Source organism: Daldinia caldariorum (genome assembly GCF_022478825.1).
Source record: "Daldinia caldariorum strain CBS 122874 unplaced genomic scaffold F4812scaffold_3, whole genome shotgun sequence".
NCBI lineage: Eukaryota > Fungi > Ascomycota > Sordariomycetes > Xylariales > Hypoxylaceae > Daldinia > Daldinia caldariorum.
In genome coordinates this window covers 89,633-115,545 of record NW_025953039.1, presented here as the reverse complement: position 1 = coordinate 115,545, position 25,913 = coordinate 89,633, and the positions used below count along the sequence as shown (strand labels likewise).

General features: G+C 48.0%; 11 protein-coding genes across 11 annotated transcripts; 6 read left to right on the top strand and 5 right to left on the bottom strand.

The window, feature by feature from the left end:
* The first annotated feature begins 42 nt into the window (after positions 1-42).
* F4812DRAFT_258218 (ARM repeat-containing protein) lies at positions 43-2,291 on the top strand. Its single transcript, XM_047930778.1, has 3 exons — positions 43-544; positions 619-1,141; positions 1,201-2,291. Exons 1-3 carry the CDS (start codon positions 250-252, stop codon positions 1,814-1,816), a joined length of 1,434 nt encoding a protein of 477 aa, XP_047792561.1. The 5' UTR covers positions 43-249; the 3' UTR covers positions 1,817-2,291.
* A 741-nt stretch (positions 2,292-3,032) lies between these two features.
* F4812DRAFT_449853 (Methylmalonate-semialdehyde dehydrogenase) lies at positions 3,033-4,689 on the top strand (the record flags this gene model as incomplete). The annotated part of the gene is made up of 2 exons (XM_047936022.1): positions 3,033-3,558; positions 3,635-4,689. 2 exons carry the CDS (start codon positions 3,033-3,035, stop codon positions 4,687-4,689), a joined length of 1,581 nt encoding a protein of 526 aa, XP_047792560.1.
* A 400-nt stretch (positions 4,690-5,089) lies between these two features.
* Positions 5,090-6,589, bottom strand: F4812DRAFT_456249 (phosphoglycerate mutase-like protein; the record flags this gene model as incomplete). The annotated part of the gene is made up of 1 exon (XM_047936953.1): positions 5,090-6,589. One exon carries the CDS (start codon positions 6,587-6,589, stop codon positions 5,090-5,092), a length of 1,500 nt encoding a protein of 499 aa, XP_047792559.1.
* A 1,258-nt stretch (positions 6,590-7,847) lies between these two features.
* On the bottom strand, positions 7,848-9,735 carry F4812DRAFT_416764 (RmlC-like cupin domain-containing protein). Its single transcript, XM_047933116.1, has 2 exons — positions 8,523-9,735; positions 7,848-8,430 (listed from the first exon to the last, which is right to left on the bottom strand). The coding sequence occupies exons 1-2, from the start codon at positions 9,031-9,033 to the stop codon at positions 8,162-8,164; spliced, it is 780 nt and encodes a 259-aa protein (XP_047792558.1). The 5' UTR covers positions 9,034-9,735; the 3' UTR covers positions 7,848-8,161.
* Positions 9,736-11,843: 2,108 nt separating this feature from the next.
* F4812DRAFT_258111 (uncharacterized protein) lies at positions 11,844-12,381 on the top strand. Its single transcript, XM_047930777.1, has one exon. It carries the CDS (start codon positions 11,971-11,973, stop codon positions 12,259-12,261), a length of 291 nt encoding a protein of 96 aa, XP_047792557.1. The 5' UTR covers positions 11,844-11,970; the 3' UTR covers positions 12,262-12,381.
* Positions 12,334-14,466, top strand: F4812DRAFT_258108 (uncharacterized protein). Its single transcript, XM_047930776.1, has 3 exons — positions 12,334-12,902; positions 12,955-13,187; positions 13,240-14,466. The coding sequence occupies exons 1-3, from the start codon at positions 12,501-12,503 to the stop codon at positions 14,129-14,131; spliced, it is 1,527 nt and encodes a 508-aa protein (XP_047792556.1). The 5' UTR covers positions 12,334-12,500; the 3' UTR covers positions 14,132-14,466.
* A 1,127-nt stretch (positions 14,467-15,593) lies between these two features.
* On the bottom strand, positions 15,594-17,442 carry F4812DRAFT_416760 (uncharacterized protein). Its single transcript, XM_047933115.1, has one exon. It carries the CDS (start codon positions 17,029-17,031, stop codon positions 16,111-16,113), a length of 921 nt encoding a protein of 306 aa, XP_047792555.1. The 5' UTR covers positions 17,032-17,442; the 3' UTR covers positions 15,594-16,110.
* F4812DRAFT_258080 (uncharacterized protein) lies at positions 17,216-18,140 on the bottom strand. The gene has a single exon (XM_047930774.1). It carries the CDS (start codon positions 17,822-17,824, stop codon positions 17,348-17,350), a length of 477 nt encoding a protein of 158 aa, XP_047792554.1. The 5' UTR covers positions 17,825-18,140; the 3' UTR covers positions 17,216-17,347.
* Positions 18,140-20,109, bottom strand: F4812DRAFT_258026 (thiolase). The gene is made up of 3 exons (XM_047930773.1): positions 19,736-20,109; positions 18,720-19,664; positions 18,140-18,653 (listed from the first exon to the last, which is right to left on the bottom strand). Exons 1-3 carry the CDS (start codon positions 19,889-19,891, stop codon positions 18,456-18,458), a joined length of 1,299 nt encoding a protein of 432 aa, XP_047792553.1. The 5' UTR covers positions 19,892-20,109; the 3' UTR covers positions 18,140-18,455.
* Positions 20,110-20,589: 480 nt separating this feature from the next.
* On the top strand, positions 20,590-21,971 carry F4812DRAFT_416756 (ubiquitin-conjugating enzyme E2 2). The gene is made up of 4 exons (XM_047933114.1): positions 20,590-20,892; positions 20,954-21,018; positions 21,081-21,305; positions 21,370-21,971. Exons 1-4 carry the CDS (start codon positions 20,851-20,853, stop codon positions 21,491-21,493), a joined length of 456 nt encoding a protein of 151 aa, XP_047792552.1. The 5' UTR covers positions 20,590-20,850; the 3' UTR covers positions 21,494-21,971.
* Positions 21,972-22,751: 780 nt separating this feature from the next.
* F4812DRAFT_257853 (kinesin-domain-containing protein) lies at positions 22,752-25,839 on the top strand. Its single transcript, XM_047930772.1, has 3 exons — positions 22,752-22,969; positions 23,067-25,216; positions 25,268-25,839. Exons 1-3 carry the CDS (start codon positions 22,850-22,852, stop codon positions 25,506-25,508), a joined length of 2,511 nt encoding a protein of 836 aa, XP_047792551.1. The 5' UTR covers positions 22,752-22,849; the 3' UTR covers positions 25,509-25,839.
* The last annotated feature ends 74 nt before the right edge of the window (positions 25,840-25,913 follow it).

Here is a 25,913-nt window from a genome sequence, read left to right as displayed (position 1 = left end):
TGGACCAAGCTTTCATTCAGCCTTCAAACGTTAAACCGTCCCAAAGCTCGGAACCTTAGCCTTGTTACTTGTACTACCTTACCTCATCTCCTACAATACATATCAGCCACGCAGCCAACGCTACCAACGCTGCCATATTCCTGCGTTAAGTTGGCTTCCGGCTCTAATATTCCGAATTGGAAATTCGTAACCCTCTAATATTCATAAGTTTGTTTCATTATTCATTGACACGATCCTGGTTTCTCCATCATGTCGCTCGACCCCCCTCCTTACCTCGGTTCGCTCCAGAACAACATCCGTCAGCGACCGATTCCCTGGGATGGCGCAGCTAGAGCAGGCACTATCACCGAGGCCCAATTGGCCAAGATCAGAGCAGTCGATAAAGTAAAGAGAGAACAGCGAAAACAAATAGTCGAAGGCGACCTCGAAGGTTACCGGATACTATTTCTTGGAGGACCCGGCACCACAGGCGTTCTCGAGTCGGCGAGCAAACGTTCCGACGTTGTTCAATACATCTTGGTTTTACTGAGTGATCTGCTCGAAGGCGCGTTCATTTCCTTCCTGGTTTTATCAATCATCAATAAACAACTTTAGGTAACTCGTCCTAACATCGTCCAGGTGTCCCAGCGCTTGCGAAAGCACTGTTTAGAGATCCGGACCCGTATCAACACCTCCTACCCCTTCTTGCGCATTCGAATAATTCCGAGGACCCTATTCCCCTACTCACCTCCACCGTTCTTACTACCCTTATGGCCACTTCTAAAGACGAATCCGCGTCGACAAAACGCGCCTTACCTCTACTTCTAACCTACCTTTGCGGCTTAGTAAAGAACTCGAATGACGCAGGATTACAAGACATTGCAGTCATGGAATATTCCTCTCTCCTATACGGGAAGTCATCTAGACAATTATTCTGGAAGCAACGAAGCGAGACGGTTGCTCCCCTAATCGAAATTCTCCGAAAAGCTGCGGGTGTTGGTGGTGAGTCTTCTGCTAGTCTTTGGAGCGGCAACACTACGACCAGGAGCGGTGGTTTCGAGGGTATTAGTGGTGGGGTCGGGCTACAGCTCTTATACCATGTTCTGCTGGTGTTGTGGCAGCTGAGCTTCGAGGCGGAGGATATCGGTAACGACCTTGATGAGTACGGAGGACCCTTTCTAAAGCCAAAAAAAAAAACAATCACAACTAACAAGTATGCAGCGAATATGACATCATTCTCTTATATACTCAATTACTACGGCTGTCGCCAAAGGAGAAGACTACGCGACTTCTTCTATCTACGCTGTACAACCTTCTTGAAGCCAATCCTTCTACACTTCTCCCTACGGCAGTCCTAGCCAAGTTGCCCGCATTTCTATCAAACTTTAGCGGCCGTCACTTATCGGACCCGGATTTACAGGAAGACTTAGAGAATCTAAAGGAGATGCTAGAGGAGTATCAGAAGACCAAGACCACGTTCGACGAGTACGTGGCGGAAGTTCAGTCTGGCCACCTGAGATGGTCACCACCCCACCGTCACCAAGTGTTCTGGGCCGAGAACGCACGAAAGATCCTGGAATTTGAAAACGGGGAAATTCCACGGAAACTGGCAGAGATTATGAGCAAGTCGTGGGAAAACGACAAGGCGGTGCTGGCGATCGCCTGCAACGACGTCGGCTGTCTAGTCAAGGAGGTACCGGAGAAGAGGCACCAACTGGAGAAGCTAGGGTTGAAGACTCGCATCATGGAGCTCATGCAGGATTCCGACGAGAACGTGCGATGGGAGAGCTTACGAGCTCTCGGCAATTGGCTTAAGTACAGCTTTGATGGGAACTGAAAGGTACCTATTGTGAATTCCTGCATGGATATGATTATATTCCTTATCGTATTGTTTCGATTGCCATGGTGTTGCGCTACAAGCGCGGGTGCAAAGACACGTCGTCGTCTTACATAGTATATTGGGTAGGATAGAGACGTGATAAACTCAGTTCGAGCTAAGTCTAACTATCGGTACCTCTAAGGTACCTAGTAGTTAACCAACTTCAAACTTCAATGCCTTAAACCTCGACCGAAGCTTGACTCTTGAGACTTTACCTACCTACCTAGGTAGTAAGTGATAAGATGGAGGTTATGTGCGGGAGGTTATCAGATAGGTACCTACATACCTTAGGTTAGGTAGGTTAGGTACTTACATAGTCTCCGCTCGGTAACATCAGCGGAGCTTTGGATTTTAGTCCCAAGGTTATGTCACGTAGACTTTCAAAGGGCTGATATAGAGTTTCGGGTGCTTATAACCGTTACCTATAACGTAATAGGACCCAGCTAGCTTACGGGAGATGCTTAAAGAGATACCTAGTAACTATACGTCCGGTGCTCGGGGGTTCGGCTTAGCGGTAAGAGACGGGCAAAGGATTTAGTTACCCCTCTTGCCCAATTAAACCATTTATGAAATAATAAGTCTGAATAGGGTAGTTAGAGCCAACAATAACCAGCAATAGCCAGTAATAGCCAGTAAAAAAGCCTCGGGTTTTAATGACGATACCCGATAACGCTACCCCGTATTGTACCGACGGTAATACCCCACACCAATAAAGACTTACTACTCAACTAACTGCAGACTGTAGACTGTAGAGGTACCCCTTCCCTTCAACGGTTACCTATAGCTATAGGCTATGAGGTAGCCAGGTAAACCTTTCCAATATGTAATAAATAACCTAATGTACCCCATCCTGAGCGTTGCCCCTTCCGGGGAACGAAACATATGCATTGCTGCCAATGGCCAGGTATAATTCTTATGCCCAAACACTTTTATGTAGAAAAGGGGTTTTTGTTTCTTATCTTATAATCCAGTGAGAGTTTGTCGACCTGGTATTTCGTTTTTCTTTTTTCTTTTTCCCACCATGCATCGTCTAATTCGTACTCGAGTCATTGCTACCAGCGCCGGCCGCACTTTTGCTACTCGTCGATTTGCCTCTTCTCTCTCGTTGTCTTCCTCTCCCACAACTCTTCCCAGAATGTCGTCTAGAGCGGCAACCTCCTCGCGGCTGGCCGTCATGGCTAAGCAGCTTCGTCCCATGAGCGCTCTAGCCTCGACCGCTATGAGCTACCCTACGACGCACGAGAGGATAGAGAAGCCCGAGGACACGCCTTATTTCGTGGACAACGAGTTCCGCCCCAGCCAGACGGACAAATTCATCGACCTGCACGACCCGGCTACGAATAACCTCGTCACCCGCGTTCCGCAGCTCACCAAGGCCGAGCTCCAGGCCGCTGTCGATAGTGCCCAGCGTGCGTTCCCCGAGTGGAGGGCCAAGAGCGTGCTTGCCCGCCAGCAGATCATGTTCAAGTACGTTAGCCTGATCCGCGAGAACTGGGACCGGCTCGCCGCGAGCATCACCCTCGAGCAGGGAAAGACCTTCGTAGATGCGAGGGGTGATGTCCTGCGTGGACTTCAGGTGGCGGAGGCCGCGTGCGGGGCCCCGGAGTATCTTAAGGGCGAGGTGCTCGAGGTCGCCAAGGATATGGAGACGAGATCGTACAGGGAACCCTTGGGCGTCGTTGCTGCCATTTGCCCTTTTAGTAAGTGCCGATATAATATGTAATATCATATATAAAATACCAGAATTTTGCTAACGAAGTTGCTAACAACAAACAGACTTCCCTGCTATGATCCCGTTATGGTGTATCCCGATTGCGACGGTAACCGGAAACACCGTCGTCTTAAAGCCTTCCGAGAGAGATCCCGGAGCGGCCATGATCCTAGTTGAGCTGGCAAAGGAAGCTGGTTTCCCCGACGGTGTAATTAACGTGGTACATGGAGCTCACGACACCGTCAACTTCCTCTTGGACGCACCAGAAATCAAAGCGATAAGCTTCGTCGGTGGAAACAAGGCGGGAGAGTACATCTTCAGCCGAGGATCTGCAAACGGGAAACGAGTGCAGGCTAATCTCGGTGCCAAGAACCACGCGGCAGTCATGCCCGACTGCAACAAGAACCAGTTCATCAACGCTATTGTGGGAGCTGCCTTCGGAGCTGCCGGCCAGCGATGCATGGCCCTCAGCACGCTCGTAATGGTAGGAGAGACGAAAGAGTGGTTAGGAGAACTGGCAGAAAGCGCCAAGAAACTCCAGGTCAACGGCGGTTTTGAGGAGGGTGCCGACTTGGGTCCGGTCATCACGCCGCAAAGCAAGGCGAGAATCGAGAGCTTGATCGCCAGTGCCGAGGAGGAAGGTGCTACGATCCTCTTGGACGGACGTGGCTTCAAGCCGGAGAAGTACCCGAACGGCAACTGGGTCGGCCCCACCATCATCACGAACGTGACCAAAGACATGAAATGTTACAAGGAAGAGATCTTCGGTCCGGTGCTGGTGTGTCTCAACGTGGACACGCTCGACGAGGCGATCGATCTAATTAACGACAACGAGTACGGTAACGGCACGGCCATCTTCACGCGCTCGGGCGCGACGGCCGAGAAGTTCCGGCGCGATATCGAGGCCGGCCAGGTCGGCATAAACGTCCCGATCCCGGTGCCGCTGCCCATGTTCTCGTTTACGGGCAACAAGAAGAGCGTGGCGGGAGGAGGCGCCAACACCTTTTACGGTCGTCCCGGGGTCAACTTCTACACGCAGCAAAAGACGGTCACGGCGCTGTGGTCCAGCGCGGATGCGATTTCTAACAAGGCGGATGTTGCTATGCCTACGCACAGTTAGGGGGGAGGAGATAACATGGGTTTTAAGGGGGTTATGAGCATGAATTTAAGCAAGCAAGCAATCTGTATATAGTGTTTACCTAGGTACCTACCTAAGGTTAGGTATTTATGAGATTCAATGGGATGAATGATGGCTTTTGCGTTTATTATGAATGAGAATGATGAGTATTTGGTTTGTGATGAGATATGAGATTTGAGATTTGAGATGATGCTATCGTGGAATATGATAGTTATCGGATTTTATACGGATGTTCATTAATAAAATTTCATTTATACGCAGCGTTTCCTCTTCATCACTCATCAAGCGCCCAACTACCTTTTTCAAACGCTATATACCAGGTAGGTACTTAGTATCATTATCGACTAAATCCCGTGTCAAATTCTATCCATCTAGCCAGCTCTCAAGCCTTCGAACCTGCCGCCGCAGCACCACCCGCAGCTCCAGAAGCCGCAGCGCTAGCAGCCAGGGTTGCCTTCTTAACGAGCTTCAGGCCCGCGAGGGCATACACGAGGCCTTCGACACCGAGGATCAAGACCAGCGTAACTAGAGCACCGATCACACCAGCGACGGGGACCGAGATGTTGTTGCTGGACGTCGTGGCAGCCGCACCCTCGCCGTCGGAACCACCGTCGGAAGAAGAAGAAGAAGAAGACGCGGCGCTCGCGCAGATGCCCGTCGTGTTTCCGCAGGCCCGGCACCACGCCGCGGTGTCGCCGATGGCGAATTTGCTCATCTCCGCGGCGAAGTCGGTCCACGGGAGCGGGGACCGCGCGCGTCCGAACAGCGGGAACTCGCGGGGCGCGTTCTGGGCGGCGGACCCGTTCGCCAGCAGGAAGCGGACCGAGACGTCCTCGACGTTCGGGTAAGAAGACGAAGACGAAGAGGAAGAGGAAGAGGAAGAGGAGGGAGTGCTGGCGTTGGTGACGAGCTCGAACACCATGGACGAGGCGTACTCCACGACGCCGGTGAAATCCGCCGACAGCTTGTCCAGCTGGGCGAGGCCGAAGAAGGACATGAAGGAGGCGTAGGCGCCGAACTGGACGCCGACGGGGGTCTTGCCGCGGCCGGTAAGCGTGGCATCGAGCTGCTGGAGGATCTGGGCGGCGAGGGTGGCGCCGGCGACGGCGCGGATCGGGTCGCTGGCGTTGTACGCGAGGTTCCACTCGTGGGCGTCGGCGAGGGTGCGGAGCGCGAACAGGGCGTCGTCCGTGAGCAGGGCCCGCGAGGGGATGGACTGGTTGTGGATCGTGGCCACGTTGACCAGGTCGAAGATGGTATACGCGTTCTTGAAATTGGCCTGCCCGGCGCCGAAGGTCCCGTTGATCACCGGGAGCAGCCCGCCGTAGAAGGACCGCGTGCGCTCCAGCGTGCCGAGGTACTCCTCCGACCGGAAGTAGTTGTTCGAGCTCACCATGGCGTTGCCGCACCCGGACCCGCCTTGCAGCCACTCGTTGTTCTCCGAGTTGGGGTTCGAGGACGCCGTCGATGATACCCCGACCGGGATGTACTGGTATCCGCCCAGAGGGGCCTGGACCTCGGAGCTGTTGGCGAGTACGGACACGCCGTTGTCACCGGCGGGCGGGTAGATGCCTTGCAGGAAGGCCAGCGCGGAGCTCTGGAGCACGGAGTCCGCGGGCGAGATGACGCTTAGCTGTGTGGGGACGGCGATGTCGCTGCTCAAGCCTACGATGGGCGAGCTGGCGTCGGATGCGACATATCTGCTACGATAGTAGCTACCAGACTGGAAAACTTGGTCGGCGCCCAATGCAGTCAAGCTCGTGGGCGCAAGACTCTTAGGAGTCCGATCCCCATGGCGATGGAAGATGTAGACACCGAGGACGGTCTCACTCTTGGCTAGCGGCAGAGCTGCCGACGAGAGCAACAGCGTCTTCAACTGCATTGTGACTCCGGACTGCCTATTATCTGCTACTATCTCGTCTGTATTCCCTGACGGACTGATAGTAAGGCCGAAGGTATATCAGGCCAGAAAATCAACAGTCCAACAAACTTCCAGAAGAAAGAAGATGGCAGGAAGAGTCACTTTAGAGTATTTGAACATTTCCTGCAAGCAAGTAAGCAAGCAAGCAAGCATTCATGCAGCCCCGCTCCTCGCAGGGTTGCAGCACATGCTAGCTGCGTATAATAGTAGAGCTAGCCCGGGAAGCGAGTAGCATATCACCAGCGATAGCCGCGTGCGGGACGGCAAGCTAGGACCCAGGTAAAGAAACGACCTGGGAGATTATAGGGCATGCCTCTCTCTCTTTACTCAAACCTTTGCATTTCCACCGACCTGCCTAGTCCGGACATCAGCTCAGGTTAAGAGCGGACCTCTCACCGTCGGATTGGCCAATTATAATGGAAGAAGGGAGGGTTTCCTCACACTTTTTTTTTCTTGCATCTCCGCTGTAGGTCCGGGAGGGTCCGAAAATCCTGGACTTAGCTATAAGTTAAGACATTGCTAAATCGGAGCGAAGTGGGCTGGCTATCACTCACTCGTGTGAAGATAAACTGACTGGTACGGAAATAATATTTTTGACAGGAATTGCTAAGCGAAACATGATATGATATTAAAAGAAGATTTCTTAAGCTACATTTTATCTAATGACTTCAGCAACAGTTATTACAAGAACGCACTCGTTAGGTTCACAGGTATATAAAACTTTGCAAAGACATTTCCCAGTTATTTAGCTTGATTGAGTGAATAAGGTTAAGGAGTTGGAAGTAACACGTTGGACGTCTTGCTTAAAGCGTATTTTACAAGCTCTTCTGTAAGACTCAATGAATACCTTCCACGGGGATTCCCTCCTCCCCGAGTATTCCCTCTAGTATTACGCCCTCCACAAGCACTTCTTCTACTATAACTACCTCCTCTACCCGTGGCGTTACTACTACTAAAGCCTTAATTAAAGTCTTAGTTAAAGCTTTAACTTTATAGTAAAAAACAATAAGATTTTATATAATATATATTACTTAATTACCTACCCTATGATATAGCAGAAAAGGGGTTGGTTTTAAAATTACTACTGAAATAACATCACTCCTTTTATTAGCATAAAGCTACTTACGAGAGTGACCTTACAGCCTCGAATTGACGCCCTCATAAGAGTCTATCATAAATTACACATAACATAACTGCTTCAATCATATAGCCCCTTATCCATAGTTACAATACATTCTATACGATATGAAAAGGTCGAGTCATGAGATTTTCATTATAATAGTCAACGCCCATTAAGATAACGAATGTACAAAGCCAACCTTTACAGAATCAACGCTTATGCTTCCAATCCCAACCTCACCCAACTATAACCGCCCAACCTATACCTATCTTACCGCCAATTAACTCGCCTATACACCGTACCCTCCCAACTCCACATGTATCACATCATTCTAGTCATTAAATCCGTACCCCAAAACACCTCTGGCACCTCCTATCCCAAAATCCACCTTCTAGGTATGTAGGTTAGGACACTCAACGTTTGGCTATGCCGCAAGCCTTCAGGCACTGCTCAACGCCCAGCGCGACGTTGGTGCTGAGAAGCCCGCGGAACTTGTCCACGTCCGCGCCGTCGATGGAGTTCCCGGCCGCGGCGCGGATCGTGTCGTCCCCCAGCGCGAAGTACGCCTGGGCGATGGTATTGGCGCCGAAGTCGTCGCTCGACAGCGGCGCGATGAACGTCACGTCGTCGCACGTCGGGTTGAACTGCGTGTGCAGCGCGCCCATGAAGTATGGGGTCGCCTCTGTTCATGTTCGTATTAGTACATAACTTTCTCTTCCAATTGCCTAGGTACCTAATATTCCCGGGGGGGGAAAAAAAGGGATAGGTACGTACGGAGTTCTTCAATAGTGTTCGTGATATCGCGAGGCTTCTTATCAGCGTCCTCGACGCCGTTCTCGACCACCATCTCGGACACGACCTTGCCCTTGGTGACGACGAGCAGCTCGGTGGCGCGGTTGTGCACGTGCGGGGTGTTGAACCCGCAGGGCCCGAGGAAGCCGACGGCCATGCCGATGCCCGTGTCCGCCAGGGCCGGGAACGCCTTGCGGTTGGCGGTGACGATCTCGCCGCCCTTGCCGGGGCCGAACTTGCGCGCCTTGTTGAAGTCGAACACCAAGTCCGCGTCGTCCTTGAGCACGTTGTTCACCGCGTCCGCGCGCGTGTCCGACAGCAGGATCTGCTGGACCTTGCTCAGGCCCGTCGGCGTGGCGGGAGCAGGAGCGGGAGCAGGAGCAGGGGTAGGAGTAGGAATAGGGGTCCCGGTAGCGGTGGGGATAGAAGCCGGCGCGGCTAGGGTGATGGAGGAGAGGGCCAAGATGGCTGCGATGGTGCTGATGCTGAACATGATGTATTGGATAGTTACCTAGGTAGGTAAGAAAGGACGATTGAAATGATTTAGTGTGGTTTATGAGAGAATATCGGTGTTAGTAGTAGTAGCTGAGCTGAAGTGGCAGGAAATAGTAATGGAAATAAAGTCGAGGAAATAGATAACTCAAAGAAAAGAAGAAACTTGAGTTTGTTTGTCTTTTTGAAGTTGGTGGTGATGATGATGGGCAAAGTTCTACATTGCAAGGTTCACTTGAGTCTTTATATATCTATACGTATCTATTTCTCTTCGAAGCCATCGTCAACTGATCCTGAGCGAGCTGGCCAATAGCGCACATTGCGGACTAGCTGGCGGATTAGCTGCTGGCGGCTGATGGACTCTGTCCCCCAGGAAGCTGAAAGTTCCGGAGGGCGGAGCAGGGACGGCAGCTGAGTTCCCGGGACCGGACAGGTCAACGGGGTTGCACATGATTGGACGCGGCGAGAGGCGTAGTACAAAAGTTGAGTACGAAAATATTAGACCCAGCGTATTAGAGCCCAGCGCTAGCAAACGTCGGCCATACACGTGTAGGGCTAGGGTAGGGTAGGTGAAATCCTGCCTTGTACGATTTTGGTGTTTGGTGCTTACTCCGGATGCCAGTGTGCGCCGGCTTAGCGCGCTTATAAGCTGCGGGAGCACGATGAGAACTCTATTTTAATCGTATAGTATAATAAAATCAGAAACGATCAGATACAGGCAATCATGCCTAGAACTTCCACGGTTATTCAAACCCTTTTTCTAGAGAGTTATCGCTTCAAAGTAATGGAGTATTTACTAGAGCTTTTCAATTGTTTTCTGCTCTCATCCCTCTCTCTTTCTCTCCCTTCCTCCCTTCCCCCCTCTTTTTTTTTCTTTTCTCTCTCTCTCTTTCTCTTTCGCTTTGGAGATGTTTGGTTTATGGGAGGCATGTAGACCGTAGACAAGATGCAGCAAACTTTGAGCGCATGCCATTTGACTGAAGTAAACCACGTGGGACGAGGCTCATCAATACGTCTATTAATATACCTGGGCTTTACCTTAGGTAGTTATTGATAAAATGTTTAATATCATGTAAGCACGACTGGGTTGAGTTGACACCATCGATGTTGTGGAAACGTAGGTATTTCAGAGACATATTTCAACTTTTTGAGACTTGTCACGTAATGGACGATTGATTACGTGATGATCCAGGCGCCGTGTGCGATCAGTGAGCCTTGCTGTATATACCGTTACAAGTCACATGTGTTCGATCATGTGATTCGATATCCTTTTGTAGGATCCCCACAAGGGGCCAGTGGCGCTGCGGGGTAGCGGTCGCTTCGTCGATTGGTGACAAGACTCAACTAATTTAGGTAGGTAGGTACCTGTTAAGTAGAACTGACAAGTAGTTAATGACGCCCTCGAAGCTGTATTGAATTAGAATCGGCCAAGTAAATTGATTTGTTCACTTATCTTATACCGCTCTTCGTTTGAAAAATGTGGTTGCAGCAACCTTTGTTAACTCTTAAGCCCTAATACTGGAGATTAGCACTGACAATTATACAGCCCCATAGCGCTAGTCCATTAAAAATAACGTTTGATTACCTTTCCACCAAAAAAGGTGCACGTGCTCGAGATTTCACTACGGCTTTTTTAAATCTTTTTACTTTTTTATAAAAGGTGTTTTTGTTTTTTATAATTAGTGTAATTAAATGGTATTATGGTTTTTAAATATTAGTAAATTTAATAATATTAAGTAATTATATTATATGTAATTAATATTATGTAATTATAATAAAATTTATTATATTTAAATAAATTATTAAATTTTATCTATATATTAAAAATTTTTTATTTTTATAAAAAAATATAAAATTTATATAATTATATAATAAAAAATTATTAAAAATATAAATTTTTTAAAAAAAATTAAATTTTAAATAAAATTATTTTTTTACTTATTAAATTATATTAAAATACTAATATATTTAATATATTATAATAAGAAAAAAATTAAATTAAATTAAATTTTATGTTTTACGTTTATTAATAAAATTATTTTTTTAATATTAAACGTATTACAAAATTATATAATATTTTTTTAATATATTATATAATTATATTAATAATTATTAATAATATAAATTTATAATATTAAAATGCTTTTTATAATTAGCATTTATTAAATGAGTATTTGCTTAAAGTAAGTATGCATTAAAAAGCATAAAGCGAAAATAATTTTCTTATAAAATGAACTTTAAATGTGAGAATATTGCAAGAACTGTGAGATTAGGTAACGTGTTCTAAGCATGTCGCTTAATTTTAGATGAGGCGACCAGGGCGGGAGGATCTTCACGTGAGACCCATGCCGCCGTAGCTGTATCTTTAACACCTATTGCTTGACTTGAACCATACAGCTCTAGACTTCCCAGAACACGTTTCGAGACCGCTGGATTTTCCTCGTGCCCTTGTCGGAACCTAGGAATTTCCCAGGAGGGTTGAACTATTGCAGAAAGCGGTCCCACGTAGTTGCGACTAGTATCAGTATCGTTCGTTGGTACATTGATACCATGTCCATAGTATATCATTTTATTGCCATACATAATAACAAGCGTCGCCGGATGTCACGCCATGGACCCCGTGGAAAATCTTCATGGCTGATGTCGATCAAATCACGTTAGGTACCTACCGCCTTTTCGCGTCTGTTCCTGCATTAGTGGACGGGTCGTCGGGTTAAGAGAGCATTGGCAGAATTCAGAAGAATTAATAGGTGATCTGGGGAAGAAATTGAAGAGAAGAGGAAATTCAAGAAAGTGATCTAGAGGTAGGTAGTTGCATGTTCTCCACTCTGGTCAGATTCGGAAAGTGGATCTGTACCTGCATTTAGTTCATTTATCTCAGCGGCTTACTATTGGTCAATTCTTCAAGAAATTTCAATAAGCTCGGGGGTACCGGCCAATGGTAGAGACGGTACGGATCCGTAGATTACGCTACTATGCCAGGTACCTACACCCGCCCAATGCACCCCCGTTCTCCTGTTTTTTTTTTTTCTTCTTCCTCCTCTCTTACAACCCTCGTCCGCCCCGTCTGACCGTCTCCGCTCTCTCTCCTTCTCCTTTGCTGGAGTTGGTCGTTTCTCCGTCTTTTCGCTCATCACGGGCCAAGTCACTCCTTATTTCGCTACCTCTTCGCTCGTTCTTTGGTTTTCTTGTTTATTGTCGGTCGTTATCGTGGAGATTCATCTCCTAGTCACTCTTTTGAAGTATATACAAACTCTCGTTTTAAGACGTACGAAGTCTTGGGATATTCATCGCAAAATCCATTCTTTTGTGCGCACCTCGCAACCAAACTAAAGGACCTAACGATCGATCAGCTCCTTGGTCGTTGATCTTGTTGTTGATCAGTTGCTCCACTAGTATAGGCGCTTCTCCCCTCAGCTTCGCCAATCTGGGGTGTATACTTTGTCGCGAAGACAATTACTGAGGATCATGAAGATCACAACGATACAAGCCGCCGTTGGGTCGGCAGTACTCCTCTTGAATGCTCAATCATGTGCTGCTACCGTTCAGCATCGCCATCACCATCTTCACTTAGAAAAGAAGCACAGTAGCAGCCACAGCCACAGCCATGGCCATCTTCAAAATGCCTACAACCCTAAGTACAGCCAACGGAACAGCTCTTCTCTTGTATCGCGAGACGGTAAGAAGAAATGTCAATTCCCAAAGGATAAGGGTCTATTCGCTGTTACTCCGTCTGCGATGAACGGTGGCTGGGCTCTAGCCCCCGATCAAGAGTGCGTCTCAGGCACTTGGTGCCCGATAGCCTGCCCTCCTGGTAAAGTTATGGCCCAATGGAAACCAGACACCCATTATGCTTTCCCCGAATCAACAGTAAGCCGTCATTTGCCAAGTTTGATTATCGTAACCAGCTAACGTGGAGTAGTATGGCGGTGTTTACTGCAATGATGATGGTGAAATTGAGGTTCCTTTCAAGAACAAGGCATGGTGTGTCGACGGTACTGGTGCGGTGGAAGTTGTAAATAAAGCAGGAAAAGTTGTTTCTTTCTGCCAAACTTGCCTTCCAGGTTACGAAGATATGATCATTCCTACCGATGTCTACGACACCGCTACTATTGCTGTTCCGGATATGTCTTATTGGGACTCAACCGCAGCTCAGTGAGTGTTATACCACTTAAGTTGATATTGTTCACTAACATAAGGTACCTAGCTACTATATCAACGCTCCCGGTGTTAGCTCCGAGGAAGGATGCCATTGGGGGGACGAATCGAAGCCTATTGGTAATTGGTCCCCGTACGTTGCCGGAGCAAATACCGATGGGAGTGGAGAGACATTCGTCAAGCTTGGAATAAATCCGGTGTGGCAAGACTCTGCCCTTTTCGATACGAAGCCGAACTTTGGTTTGAGAGTTGAATGTCCTGAAGGAGGTTGCAACGGGGCTAAGTGTGAAGTTGACGGGTCTGGCGTAAAAAGTGACAACAAAGCATCCGGTGCTGGTGGTTCCGACTTTTGTGTTGTCACAGTGCCTAAGGGTACTAAAGCTAATATTGTTGTCTTCAATCTGGACGGCTCGGAAGGAGATGACAGCCCATCGAGTTCTTCGCCGCCTGAGTCTTCGTCGCAACCCCCTTCTACCCAGCCTGCCAGTACGTCGAGCATCCCTACATCAAGCTCTGCTCCACCGACAACTTCATCGACTTCAAGCAGTTCCGTGGTTACTTCATCGTCATCACCGCCGTCTTCATCGTCGTCATTACCCTCATCAACGTCATCATCAGCATTGTCATCATCGACGTCGGTGACTAGCATACCAACAATTAGTAGCTTCGTTACTAGCAGCTTGACGACAAGTTCAAGCCGAGCGAGCAGCACGACGAGCTCTTATGCCTACGTAGCTGGTGTTTTCCAGCAAAATGCAAATCAGACTTCGAGCTTTACCCGAAGTCTGCCTTCCTCGACTCCCGCCCCCGCCCCAGTCTCCACCAACGAAGACGATGTTGCGGGCGATTCAAACAAAAATGAGGGTTCAGGCCAGCGACAAGGTAATGCTGCCTTTGCAGGTTTGATCGTTGCTTTTGTGGCTGCTACCTACCTACTCTAAGGCAATCGAGCGGTACATAGTACAGCATGTTGGATGTGGCACGACCCTTTTCATTTCGCCTATATAACTTGAGCAGTGTCTAAATGCCTTGAGACTTCCATCTCGGCTATTTGCTCGCCGATTATCATCGTTGCGGCGTGGGCTCTGTACCACTGCCCGAATTGTCGACATATCTTAACATATCGGTATCACTATATACGCGCTTATTTCCGTACATTTTTACAACTCCCCAAGCCCTATATAACGAATTATTTACTCATTAGTGTTTATTATTTATTCCTTAACTGATAATTTCTGGAGCTACCAAGTATTTTCTCAGATGTCCTTGAGCTATGCACCATTTTTACCTTCTTACTATACCCCTTTATTGCGAATAGCGCCTGCGAGTGGCGGTTTGGAGCTTTTATTTCCTTGGCGAGAGCGATTTCCTGGACGTGACCAGGGAAAGAAAGGGGTTACACATTCTCAACGAAGAAAGTTTTCGCTGGAAGGGAGGGGATTTGGAGCTAAGAGATACACGATCAAGACGACACGCGAATCATATTTACATTTTTGCTCACGAAGATATCAAGGCTTTTATTGGGTGTCGCGGTAAGGGGAGTCCGCGGGCAATGGAAAATATTGTGCTGGGGGGTTTGGGTTAGTCAGATTCTTGGACATGTTGGGTTGATGCGATCGAGATCCCCTCGATCCCCCGCTTCCTGCGGATATATACCTTGTATATTATCTTCTGCCGCGACGTGCTGGCAATGGCATTTGAGAGCGCTGAATAAGATTTGTTGGTTGAGAGGAAAGTATTGTTCATTGAGCAAGTACTTTGATGTGAATGTTAACCCGGACTTGGACGTGAATATTGCGCGTGGGCGTGTAGTCTACTTACTCTGTGACCCTCGCTCTGTAATGCACTGTAGCATAACCCGACTTAGATCTACGCAATGGATGCTGATAATGTGTGTCGTTTATGAATTGCGTATCTGATAGACACGACGGTTGACTGGACATGGCAGGTTAAAGAGCTCTCGACCCTTTCGGAAAGAAGGTGTGTTTTACCTGGTACTTAGATCATCAGTGGTGTCGAACTGACCTAATGATTGCGGTTGGGCTGTTCTAGAATCTCATCAAATTTAAGTGGTAGTATGTATAAACCGAGCAAGGAACGGCGTAAAAGATTCGTGAACGATTCACTCCCATAAAGCTAAGACTTCGTTCGTATCTTCCCCCCACCCCCCTTCTTCTCCACAGGTGATATTCTAACATAGGAGGTTATTAGTAAACCCGCGCCCTTCGGCCTTCTTTCCTACTCCCAAATCTTAAAAGTAAGTACATGTCTCTTACTCCCTTCCGCCGCTAACTGAAGGTACTTGTTATCACGTCTCGCTCTAAATTAGATGGCTGTAAGATTTGTTAGGGTATAGAGATTAGGTAGGTAGGTAGGTAGCTTCTAACAACAAATGCTCAAGACCTGAAAGAGAATTTGATTAGCCTAGAAGTTTTGATGAGCTATCTCACATGCCCTCATATCTAATGTGCACAAACCGTGGTGTTCTTTATAGAAGTAGTATATATTACACTCATTTTATATATATACCTTATATATACTCTACAATTCTAGAAACATCCTTGGTATAACCGTGCTATTGCAGGATTTACGTATACTGTCAAGGCAATGAATATAAATTGGTATACAAGGTTACCTTAGGTACCTAGATACCCCAGAGCGTGTAAACTTAGGGATGTCGAGTATATTCTAAACCTATAAACTGCGTCATGCCAACCCGTCCAAGCTCATCGTTATATAAACAATGCTAATATCAACAAAACAAAAAAAGGGTCATACAGGGTATCATTCGCTAACTTCGCTATACCAAGAGCCGTACCGTACCATACGACGCTCTTCTATGACTTGATCAAAACAGGACACTGAGCTAGCTCCTATCATCTTCATCGTTCTTCTCGCATGTACGTACCTAAAACGCTTCTTATTCGTCCTTAACCCATCCCGGCACGACAGACTCCTTGGACCGCTGGTCGATCACCTCGCTGACATCGGGCCAACCGGCTGCCACCGCACTGCCCTTCTGCTTCGTGCCCATGATCGCGAAGGCGCCCTGCGAGTGCGCTATATACCCGTGAAGCAGGTCCTGGCTGATGAGCGACGCGACGATGTTCTCGACAACGAGATCGTCGACGGCCGTGTTGCCGGATAGCAGTCCCTCGTCCGGCGCCAGATGCCTGGGCCCGCCGGGAGGCAGAGCAATCGTCGAGTCCGCGGTACCGGTGCCTGCGCTGTTCGAGACAGCTTTCAGGAGGTAGCTATTGACGCTGGATTGACGCCCCTTGGGAGCCAGCTGCACTGGGAGATATCCCTCAAGCCTTTTCTGAACGAAGCTCATCGTGGTGCGGAGGTCTACGAGCTTCAACACGGCTGCTTTCCGCGAATCTTCGACCGCCGGAGGCGTGTATGTTAGCAGGAACGTTCGCCGCGAGAGCGACCGCCAGAGCAGTGGTCGGATACGCCATTGGAGGGTGGTAAACAGAGGGAAGCCTTTACTCCTTAGCCAACCCTCGTGCTGTTTGACGGTGTGTTGGTAGAGTATATAATCGCCCTTTCGGATTGCTAATGAAAGCTGGGAGTAGCACTGGGCCATGGACTGAGCTTCCGGCCGTTCGAGAAGAGCCTGTGAAGGGAGGCGGCCTAGGATAAAATTTGACGGTATTAAGTACGTGAGTATGATTCGCCGATGTTTAAGAAAACGTGGTGGCGTCTGTGAATAAGCCTCCTGGAAACACTGCGCAGCCCGCCAGAAGTGGTTGTGATTAAAATGGAAGCGGCCAAGAAAGTACAAAAATGTGACCCTCTGAGCAGCTGGATAGTATGAAAGCGGCGGTGACTTTGCCATGATGTTGGTCAACAGTTGTGCGGCCAGGTAGGACTTGCTATTCTAGGACATGATGAGATTTAGTAGAGCATCGGCCGTGATTATACGCGTAACTAACGCACCATGGTTAATAGTTTCAAGGTCTTGTTAGCGAAGACGTAGATGCCAACTTTCTTGCCCGTAGGCTGTGCGAAGCGCGGACTCGACCTGTCGGTGAGACATGTAGTGAAAAACTTCTGCATGATTTCTGCTGTGATTTCGATAACCGATTTCCGTTCCTCGTCACCGGCATGGATTGCAGCCAACTTCCTCATAAGATCAGGGCGTTTATTTAAAGTCATCGACAAGGTTGATAGAGAAGCGCAAAGCGATATGCTCGACTGCAACATGATTGTTCCATACGTGGGATTGTTAAGCGCCGTGGCGCATGAACTATTCGGTTTAGTCGGGCTCGATGTAATATCAGAACTGTCGAGTTAACATACTTGGTCAAGGCTGTGAGCAATTGGTGGGCGCCTAGAAGGTCATCGAATTCCACGTCTCTCCAGTACAGGAAGTAGTCTTTTATAAAAGATATAAAGCCGGGCCATGTTGTTCCCTGGCCTTCTGGGACGTCATCTTCTTCAGGGAGGCTTTTTTCGATGAGCTTTTCAAGCGCACCATCATCTTGATATGAACTCTTCAGTTCTAATGCAAGGTTGTAATACTCCTGCGGTAAAGGCGGTTCGACCTTTAGCCAATCTCGTAATGCTTCTCCGTCGAGACGTTTAAGGATATCGCGGACACCGGTAAGGAATTGGGCTATCACAGCCATGGTGGAAAGTAGAGAGGGAGTTGGGAATCGGAGATAGCCCTTGTTCAGATGATCATTGTGTTCAGGGACGCGAAGACGGTAGATAGGTAGAAGCAGGCAATTCGAAAGGCCATCCAAAGTATGAATTTGTCAGATATCGCTCGCTTTGCAACATATATTAATTGCGCGCGTCGGTGTTGTTCGAAGCTACGAATTCGAGGTTGAAGTTGAAATTGTATGACAAGGCGAAGAAAATACACGTCAAAAAATTATGGGTTCAACCTAAGTAATTGTTCCAATTGTATCGTAGGAGATACGTACCTAGGTACCTAACTCTGTACAGAACGCGCTCAATGCGTTAACAACCAATCAAATCTTCAAGGGGCCTATAAGACCCGCGTCTTCTAAAGCTTCGAGGTCATTTGTGACATCATCTTACACGGCGAACGCGGGGTCAAGTAACAAGGTACACGTCCGAAGTAAGGGTGTCGTATCCGTCCTAGGTGCTAAAATGTCACTTACAAGTTGCGTACTTGTACTATGTAAGATCGCCAGGTGCAACTACCTACCTAAGGTAATGCATGTGACAATTCATAAATTGAATCTTTATACAAAATGATGGGTATATTTTCCTGCCCGGAAACTAGCACAATTATACAGACTCGATCCTTTGAACAACAATAGCGGTGGCTGCACCACCTCCGTTGCAAATAGCTGCAACACCGTATTCGCCTGGCTTAAGTTGGTGCAATAACGTTGTGAGGATTCGGGATCCTGAACTACCTAGTGCATGACCTAGAGAAATTGCACCACCTAAGGGATTAACTCTAGCTTTCTCTAAACCGAGAATCTGTAAAAAAAAAAAAAAAAAATTTGTTAGTGATCATAAAATAAAATGTGAGTTATCGGTTCTTACCTTCTCGTTGGCCTTGATAACCGCAGCGAAGGCCTCGTTAAATTCCCAGACAGCAACTTGGTCTTTTGTGATACCCGCGCGTTCCAAGGCGATAGGCACGGCTTTGGCTGGCGCAACGGGGAAATCCACGGGATCGACCGCAGCGTCAGCGGAGCCGCATATCCTCGCCAGAACTCTCGAGCCGGCTCCAAACTCCTTAGCAATATCTTTGCTTCCCAGCACCAAGGCACTAGCACCATCATTCAGCGTAGATGAATTTGCTGCGGTGACAGTGCCTGTGCCATCGCGAATGAAAGCCGGCTTTAGCGTATGAACCTTGTCTAACTTGATGTCCAGATATCCTTCATCAGTGTCGATTATGGTATCACCTTTCCGGCCCTTTACGATCACAGGGGCAATCTCGTCCGCAAAAGCTTTATTTTCCCACGCAGCTTGAGACCTTTCGTACGATTGGATAGCATATTGATCTTGTGCCTCGCGGGAGATATCGTACTTTTTAGCAGTTGTCTCGGCGCATATGCCCATGTGAAACTGGTCGTATACATCCGTCAAGCCGTCCTTGATTAGACCGTCTTCCATCTTGACATGGCCAAACGGTGGCAAAGAGCTCGCGCGAGGGACGTAATATGGCACTTGTGACATGTTTTCCATGCCACCGGCTATTTGCGCCTCGCTTAGACCAAGTTGAATGTTTTGAGCCGCAAAAACTACGGCCTTTAATCCCGAAGCGCAAACTTTGTTAATAGTGACGGCTTCGACAGATTTCGGAAGGCCGGCGAAGATAACGGCCTGCCTAGCAGGTGCTTGGCCGATAGAAGCTTGTAATACATTTCCCATATAAACATCTGTGATCTTCTCGACAGGCACCTTGGATTTTTCGAGGGCTGACTTAATAGCAACTGCCCCGAGCTGTGGCGCAGAGACAGTAAGGAATGAGCCGTTAAACTATCTCTTTGTCAGACAATTATACACCTATGTATCTAAGTTAATATTGATATGTGCTCGTCAAAACTCACCTTTGCGGTAGGCGTCCTAGAGGCACTTAGAATATATGCGTCTCGAATTTCTTGCCGACGGGCTGTCTGTACCGAGAAGTGGCGCTGCGCTCTTAATGCTTGGGTCCCAGCCCGAAAGCATGAGCCTCTAGCTGTAGATCCAAGCATTGCTATCATTTTGATATTTAAGATACCTTAGGTAGGCACCTTACTTAGTTGAACAATTTGAAGATTTAAGATATTAAGTTGAACGTAGCACAAATTTGGATTAAGTTACAAGAAGAAAAAGACGGCCAACGTCATGGGTACCTAAGGTTATCCAAGCAGTTGAAGCTTACACGAGAGTTTAGCACCTCGGCTTTCAGCGGAATGTCTCGCTTCCCGCCTTCCGCCAATAATGCTGCTTACTAGCAACCGAGGAACCCCGATCCTAGACAAATCTGGGGAAACAGCCTTGCTAATTTTGTAGTACCTACTTACCTAGGTAGACATAGTAAGTACTTAGTTGCCTCTGCCAACCATTCCCCGGTATCGCTAAAATGATGAGATTAGTGAGATATGAATGAAGCAATGCATTCAATGCATTCCCTGAACAGTGACTTGCGCTTGCCTACATGGTACCTAACGTGTATGATATATCTAACAGGTACCTAACTCCCAAGTATGTACCTACTATGTACTTCGTACCTAAGGTATGTAATTTAGACAGTTGGGAAGGTGTGCGGGGACCGTATTATATAAGTAATCCAAAAATCGGAGGCAAGTGCCCACCACGTGACAGCGCTTTCGCGTGAATGCCCCCCAGGTGCTTTCCTTTTTACAACTGCGTCGGCTTAAAGTACCGACGTACCGTTTCTTATCACGTCAATTCGTCCCGGCCAATACCTCTAACCAAGACAATCGCCGCCCAAAACCCTTTTCATATTTCCAATTAGTCAACTTTATTTGCCTCACCCCATCGCGATATTCCTTTTCACTATCTTCCAAACCGTTTCGAATCACTCCCTTCGGCTCTTCGGCATTTGTCTAATTGAGTGTCAAATTGTCTACAGATACAGATCTCTCATCTCGCCTGTAGTGATCACTAGACGATCCTTCAAGCAAACACCTTCAAGACCGATCTAAATCAGACCAAGATGTCTACCGCTGCCCGCCGCCGCTTAATGCGTGACTTCAAGGTTAGATCTTCATTTCTAGTCATAATACCAACGTAACGTATTCGCTAACGTATTATCATAGCGCATGCAGACGGATCCTCCCGCTGGCGTATCCGCGTCTCCCGTTCCCGATAACGTTATGACTTGGTAAGCTTATGAGTAGGCGATCAGTGCATATCGCAACATGAGACTAACAATGACTTCGTAAGGAATGCTGTCATCATCGGACCTGCCGATACCCCGTTTGAAGATGGAACCTTCCGACTTGTAATGCACTTCGAGGAGCAATACCCGAACAAGCCGCCTGCGGTCAAGTTCATCAGTCAGATGTTCCACCCCAACGTCTATGCCACAGGCGAGCTGTGTCTAGATATCCTTCAGAACCGATGGAGTCCTACGTACGATGTCGCGGCTGTCTTGACAAGCATCCAGAGGTGGGGAAAAAAGTACCTTTGATCGACTAAGGCATATTTCAAATGCTAACATGACTGGAATTAGTCTCCTCAACGACCCTAACACCGGCTCTCCTGCAAACGTGGAGGCGTCCAACCTGTACAAGGACAACCGAAAGGAATACACCAAGCGAGTTCGAGAGACAGTTGAAAAGAGTTGGGAGGATTAAGCTGTTCCTCTGCATCATCCAAACCTCATATTAGCCTTCGACATAATAGAAGGGTTACCTAAGTTATCTTAACCCATCTCTACAGGCGTTAGGTATGGGGTTCTGGCCAGGATTAATTCCACAAGTATGAGTATGATGTGGCAGGGACGAGAGTGGTAATATATCTTCTTCAAGGGGCGCAAGGGTTCGGCGTTTTGGTGGGCGTCGGATAGGAGGTATTATCGACTTGGCTGGGTTGGGTTATTCTGGAGGAACTTCTTCTTCCTAATGCCCATGTGATCAACGTCCTAGACCAGTCTTTCTACGTCAGTGTTATTTCCAAGATCCTCGCATCAGCCCAGGCGTTTTCATTTCGTTCTTAGCAAGAAATGCTAGACATGGTCAATACGGCACTTAATCGTTTAGTTCGTAGCAGAAATACAAAGAATAACAAACGAAGCAAAACTTGCATAATGCTTAGTAAATCAGTCCTTTTATGTCGGTGCTTTTGAAAGAAGCTTTTTGATATCATAAATGGGATGCCCGAATAATAAACAGCAACGCCTATCTCTATGTAAGCTGGTAGTAGAGTAAGGTACCTAACCATTGGCATCACATCCTATAATCCTATATTTAATTAAGTACCTTATTTATTTGGTATTCGAGGTCTTGTAACTTCCAGTCGGGTTCAATGCTGTGACGCGTTACCTTTTTCTAATGGTGGGGTTAATTCCAAGGTTATTGCCCATAGAACTGCAAGAACTGAAGTGTATTGTATGTAACTTGTAAGAGGTAAACTTTAATAAAGGGAATGTATTTACGTTGTACCCGAGTAAGTTCTTTATTATTCTGCATATTTTATAAGCAACGTTCACCTATATGTACTAGCGATTTTTGGCGGCGTCTTATAGGTATGTACTATGTAGTGCCCGCAAAGGTACAATTGCTGTACAAGACCGATACATACCGCTAGATTGTGGCGTTTCGCTTCCTTGCAGGTTGCAGCTGGCAAGTCCCCCCCCCTGGATTAGGTGTACTTGAACCTCAGGCACGCCGACAACGCCGAAACCCACTGAAATCGTTAGAGGCCCTAGGTATTTTCTCTCTCCCAATACAAACGCCGAACCCCAAAAATTGACGCGACATCCCACCACCACCGAGTTGGTTTTCAACAAGCATAATCAAGACCAGCACGGCATATAAGCAGGCTTTATTGTCAACCTTCTTACATTATTTGACCTGTTCGCCGTCTTTTCGGCCGAGCTGCGTCTGTGCATACAAGATAGCAGATCTACTTCCTTAACATGAGATAGACCCTTTTTCTCTTTTGTACATATCACCTCTGCGCGTAGCCGTCTCCAAACGGCAAACTTCATCATGGCCAGCGCAAACAGTATCAAGGTCGTTGCCCGTTTCCGGCCGCAGAACAAGATCGAGTTAGCATCAGGCGGAGAACCTATCGTTACCTTCGATGGCCCTGACACCTGTACCCTCAATGTACGTTTTTTCTTCTTTTTTTTCCCCGCTACGATCTGCAGTCTTCTTCCACTCCGTTGTTACTCGTGCTAGTGATACGTTACTAACCGGATTATAGTCAGCTGAGGCTACAGGTACCTTTACATTCGACCGTGTGTTTAATATGCAAGGCAGACAAGTTGACATATTCGAATATTCAATCAAGCCTACCGTCGACGATATCCTTAATGGTTACAATGGAACAGTGTTTGCATACGGCCAGACAGGTGCGGGAAAGTCTTACACCATGATGGGAACAAGTATAGAAGACGATGAAGGCAAAGGTATTACACCTCGTATCGTAGAGCAGATTTTCAGCAGCATTATGTCCAGTCCGCCCACCATCGAATACACCGTCCGAGTCAGCTATATGGAAATTTACATGGAACGCATCCGCGATCTTCTCGCACCACAAAACGATAACCTACCGGTCCACGAAGAAAAGAATAGGGGTGTGTATGTCAAGGGTCTTCTAGAAATCTACGTCTCGAGCGTAGAAGAAGTTTTCGAAGTTATGAAGAGGGGTGGAAATGCAAGAGCTGTCTCTGCCACCAATATGAACCAGGAATCGTCACGTTCGCACTCTATCTTCGTCATCACCATCTCGCAGAAAAACCTCGAAACCGGTTCCATGAAGAGCGGTCAACTGTTCTTAGTTGATTTGGCTGGTAGTGAAAAGGTCGGCAAGACTGGCGCCAGCGGCCAAACCTTGGAGGAGGCGAAGAAGATCAACAAGAGCTTAAGTGCCCTGGGTATGGTCATCAACGCTCTCACCGATGGCAAATCCTCACATGTCCCCTACCGTGACTCGAAATTGACGAGAATCTTGCAAGAGTCTCTTGGTGGAAATAGTAGGACAACTCTTATTATAAACTGCTCGCCTAGCAGTTACAACGACGCTGAAACGCTGAGTACATTGCGTTTCGGTATGAGAGCGAAATCGATCAAGAACAAGGCGAAAGTCAACGCCGAACTTAGTCCTGCTGAGCTCAAAGCTATGCTTGCCAAGGCCAGAACCAACATCACGACTTTTGAGACGTATATCTCGAACCTGGAAGGCGAACTTCAACTATGGCGTGGCGGTGAAACCGTGCCCAAGGAACGGTGGGTCCCCGCGATATCGGCTGACGGCGTGGCTAGTACGAGGGCGGACTCGAGGACTCATCGCCCTTCCACCCCGTCCCGACTGATACCGGATAGCCGTGCCGAAACACCGGGGCTGGCAGATCGATCGGGAACACCAAGTCTACCTCTAGATAAGGATGAAAGAGAAGAGTTCCTACGAAGGGAAAATGAGCTGCAGGACCAATTAGCAGAGAAGGAATCAGCCGTCGCGGCAGCTGAAAAGTCCCTTCTTGAGTCTAAGGAAGAGCTATCTTTCTTAAAGGAACACGATAGCAAGCTAGGAAAAGAAAATGAGAAATTAACAACGGAGGTTAATGAGGCTAAGATGCAACTGGAACGCCTGACTTTCGAAAGCAAAGAAGCTCAGATCACCATGGACGCGTTAAAGGAGGCAAATGCTGAACTGACAACAGAACTTGATGAAGTTAAGCAGCAGCTACTAGATATTAAGATGAGCGCGAAGGAAACGAGCGCCGTTCTAGACGGCAAGGAGAAGAAGAAGGCCGAGAAAATGGCTCAGATGATGGCAGGGTTTGACCTGGGCGGGGATGTGTTCAGCGCTAATGAACAATCCATTGCCAATGCCATTCAGCAAGTCGAAGCATTGTTTGAGCTGAGCTCATCGGGAGAACTGATTCCACCGGATGACCTACAAGAATTAAAGGCTAAGCTGGTGGAAACCCAGGGCATCGTCCGACAAGCAGAGCTCTCTTTGCATAGCGGCGTACCGGGAATGGCTAACGGCAAGACGATGCAGCAGCAAATCGCCGAGTTCGACGTCATGAAGAAGAGTTTGATGAGAGACCTACAGAACAGATGTGAGAGGGTCGTCGAGCTCGAAATTTCTCTTGATGAGACTAGGGAGCAGTACAACAACGTGTTGCGGTCATCCAACAACCGTGCCCAGCAGAAGAAGATGGCGTTCCTCGAACGTAACTTGGAGCAACTAACTCAAGTTCAACGTCAACTCGTCGAGCAAAATAGCAGCCTGAAGAAGGAGGTGGCTATCGCCGAGAGGAAGCTTATCGCGAGGAATGAGCGCATTTCCAGTTTGGAGAGCTTGTTGCAGGATAGCCAAGAAAAGCTGACGGCTGCGAACCACAGGTTTGCCGTTTCTTCCCCTCGTTTGCTATCATCAACTAACCCAAATAACAGGTTCGAGTCCCAGCTCACCGCTGTCAAGGAGCGTCTCGAGGCAGCCAAGGCCGGCTCGACCCGCGGCCTCAACTCAGCATCCGGCGGTGGCTTCAGCTTTGCCGGTGCAGGCAGCCGTATCGCGAAGCCCCTTCGTGGTGGCGGTGCCGCTAGTGATGCTTCCGCCCAGGTCCCGACTATCACCAGCCTACAAAACGAAGGCACTGCCAGTAAGAGAAGCAGTTGGTTTTTTCAGAAGTAGGGGATAGACTAGGGATAAGAACGACGATCACGAGGCACGCATACGAACTTAGACTGTTCACTGTTTTTCAGTAGTGTGCAAGGACACGCGAGGAGTCCTGTTTCATTCGGCCATACAGATAGAAGGATTATACCCCCACCTCAGCCCGTGTTTTTTTCCAGCCCCGTTTCTTCTATTTCATTGATATGCGGTCCTACTTATCATCACGGTCCTTGGGGGCTAGACTCTGCGGATGGAACTTCTAACTCCCCCACACGACCGTATACGATCCCGTCGTCTTTTTTTAGGGTGTAATTGACTGAATTGGTGGGGACGGGGTTGTACCTGTGGAGGACAGAAGTCGTAGGAAGGAAAGGGGGGAGGAAAAGGAAGAGGACGGAAAGTGCTGGGGTTTGACGAAGCCGC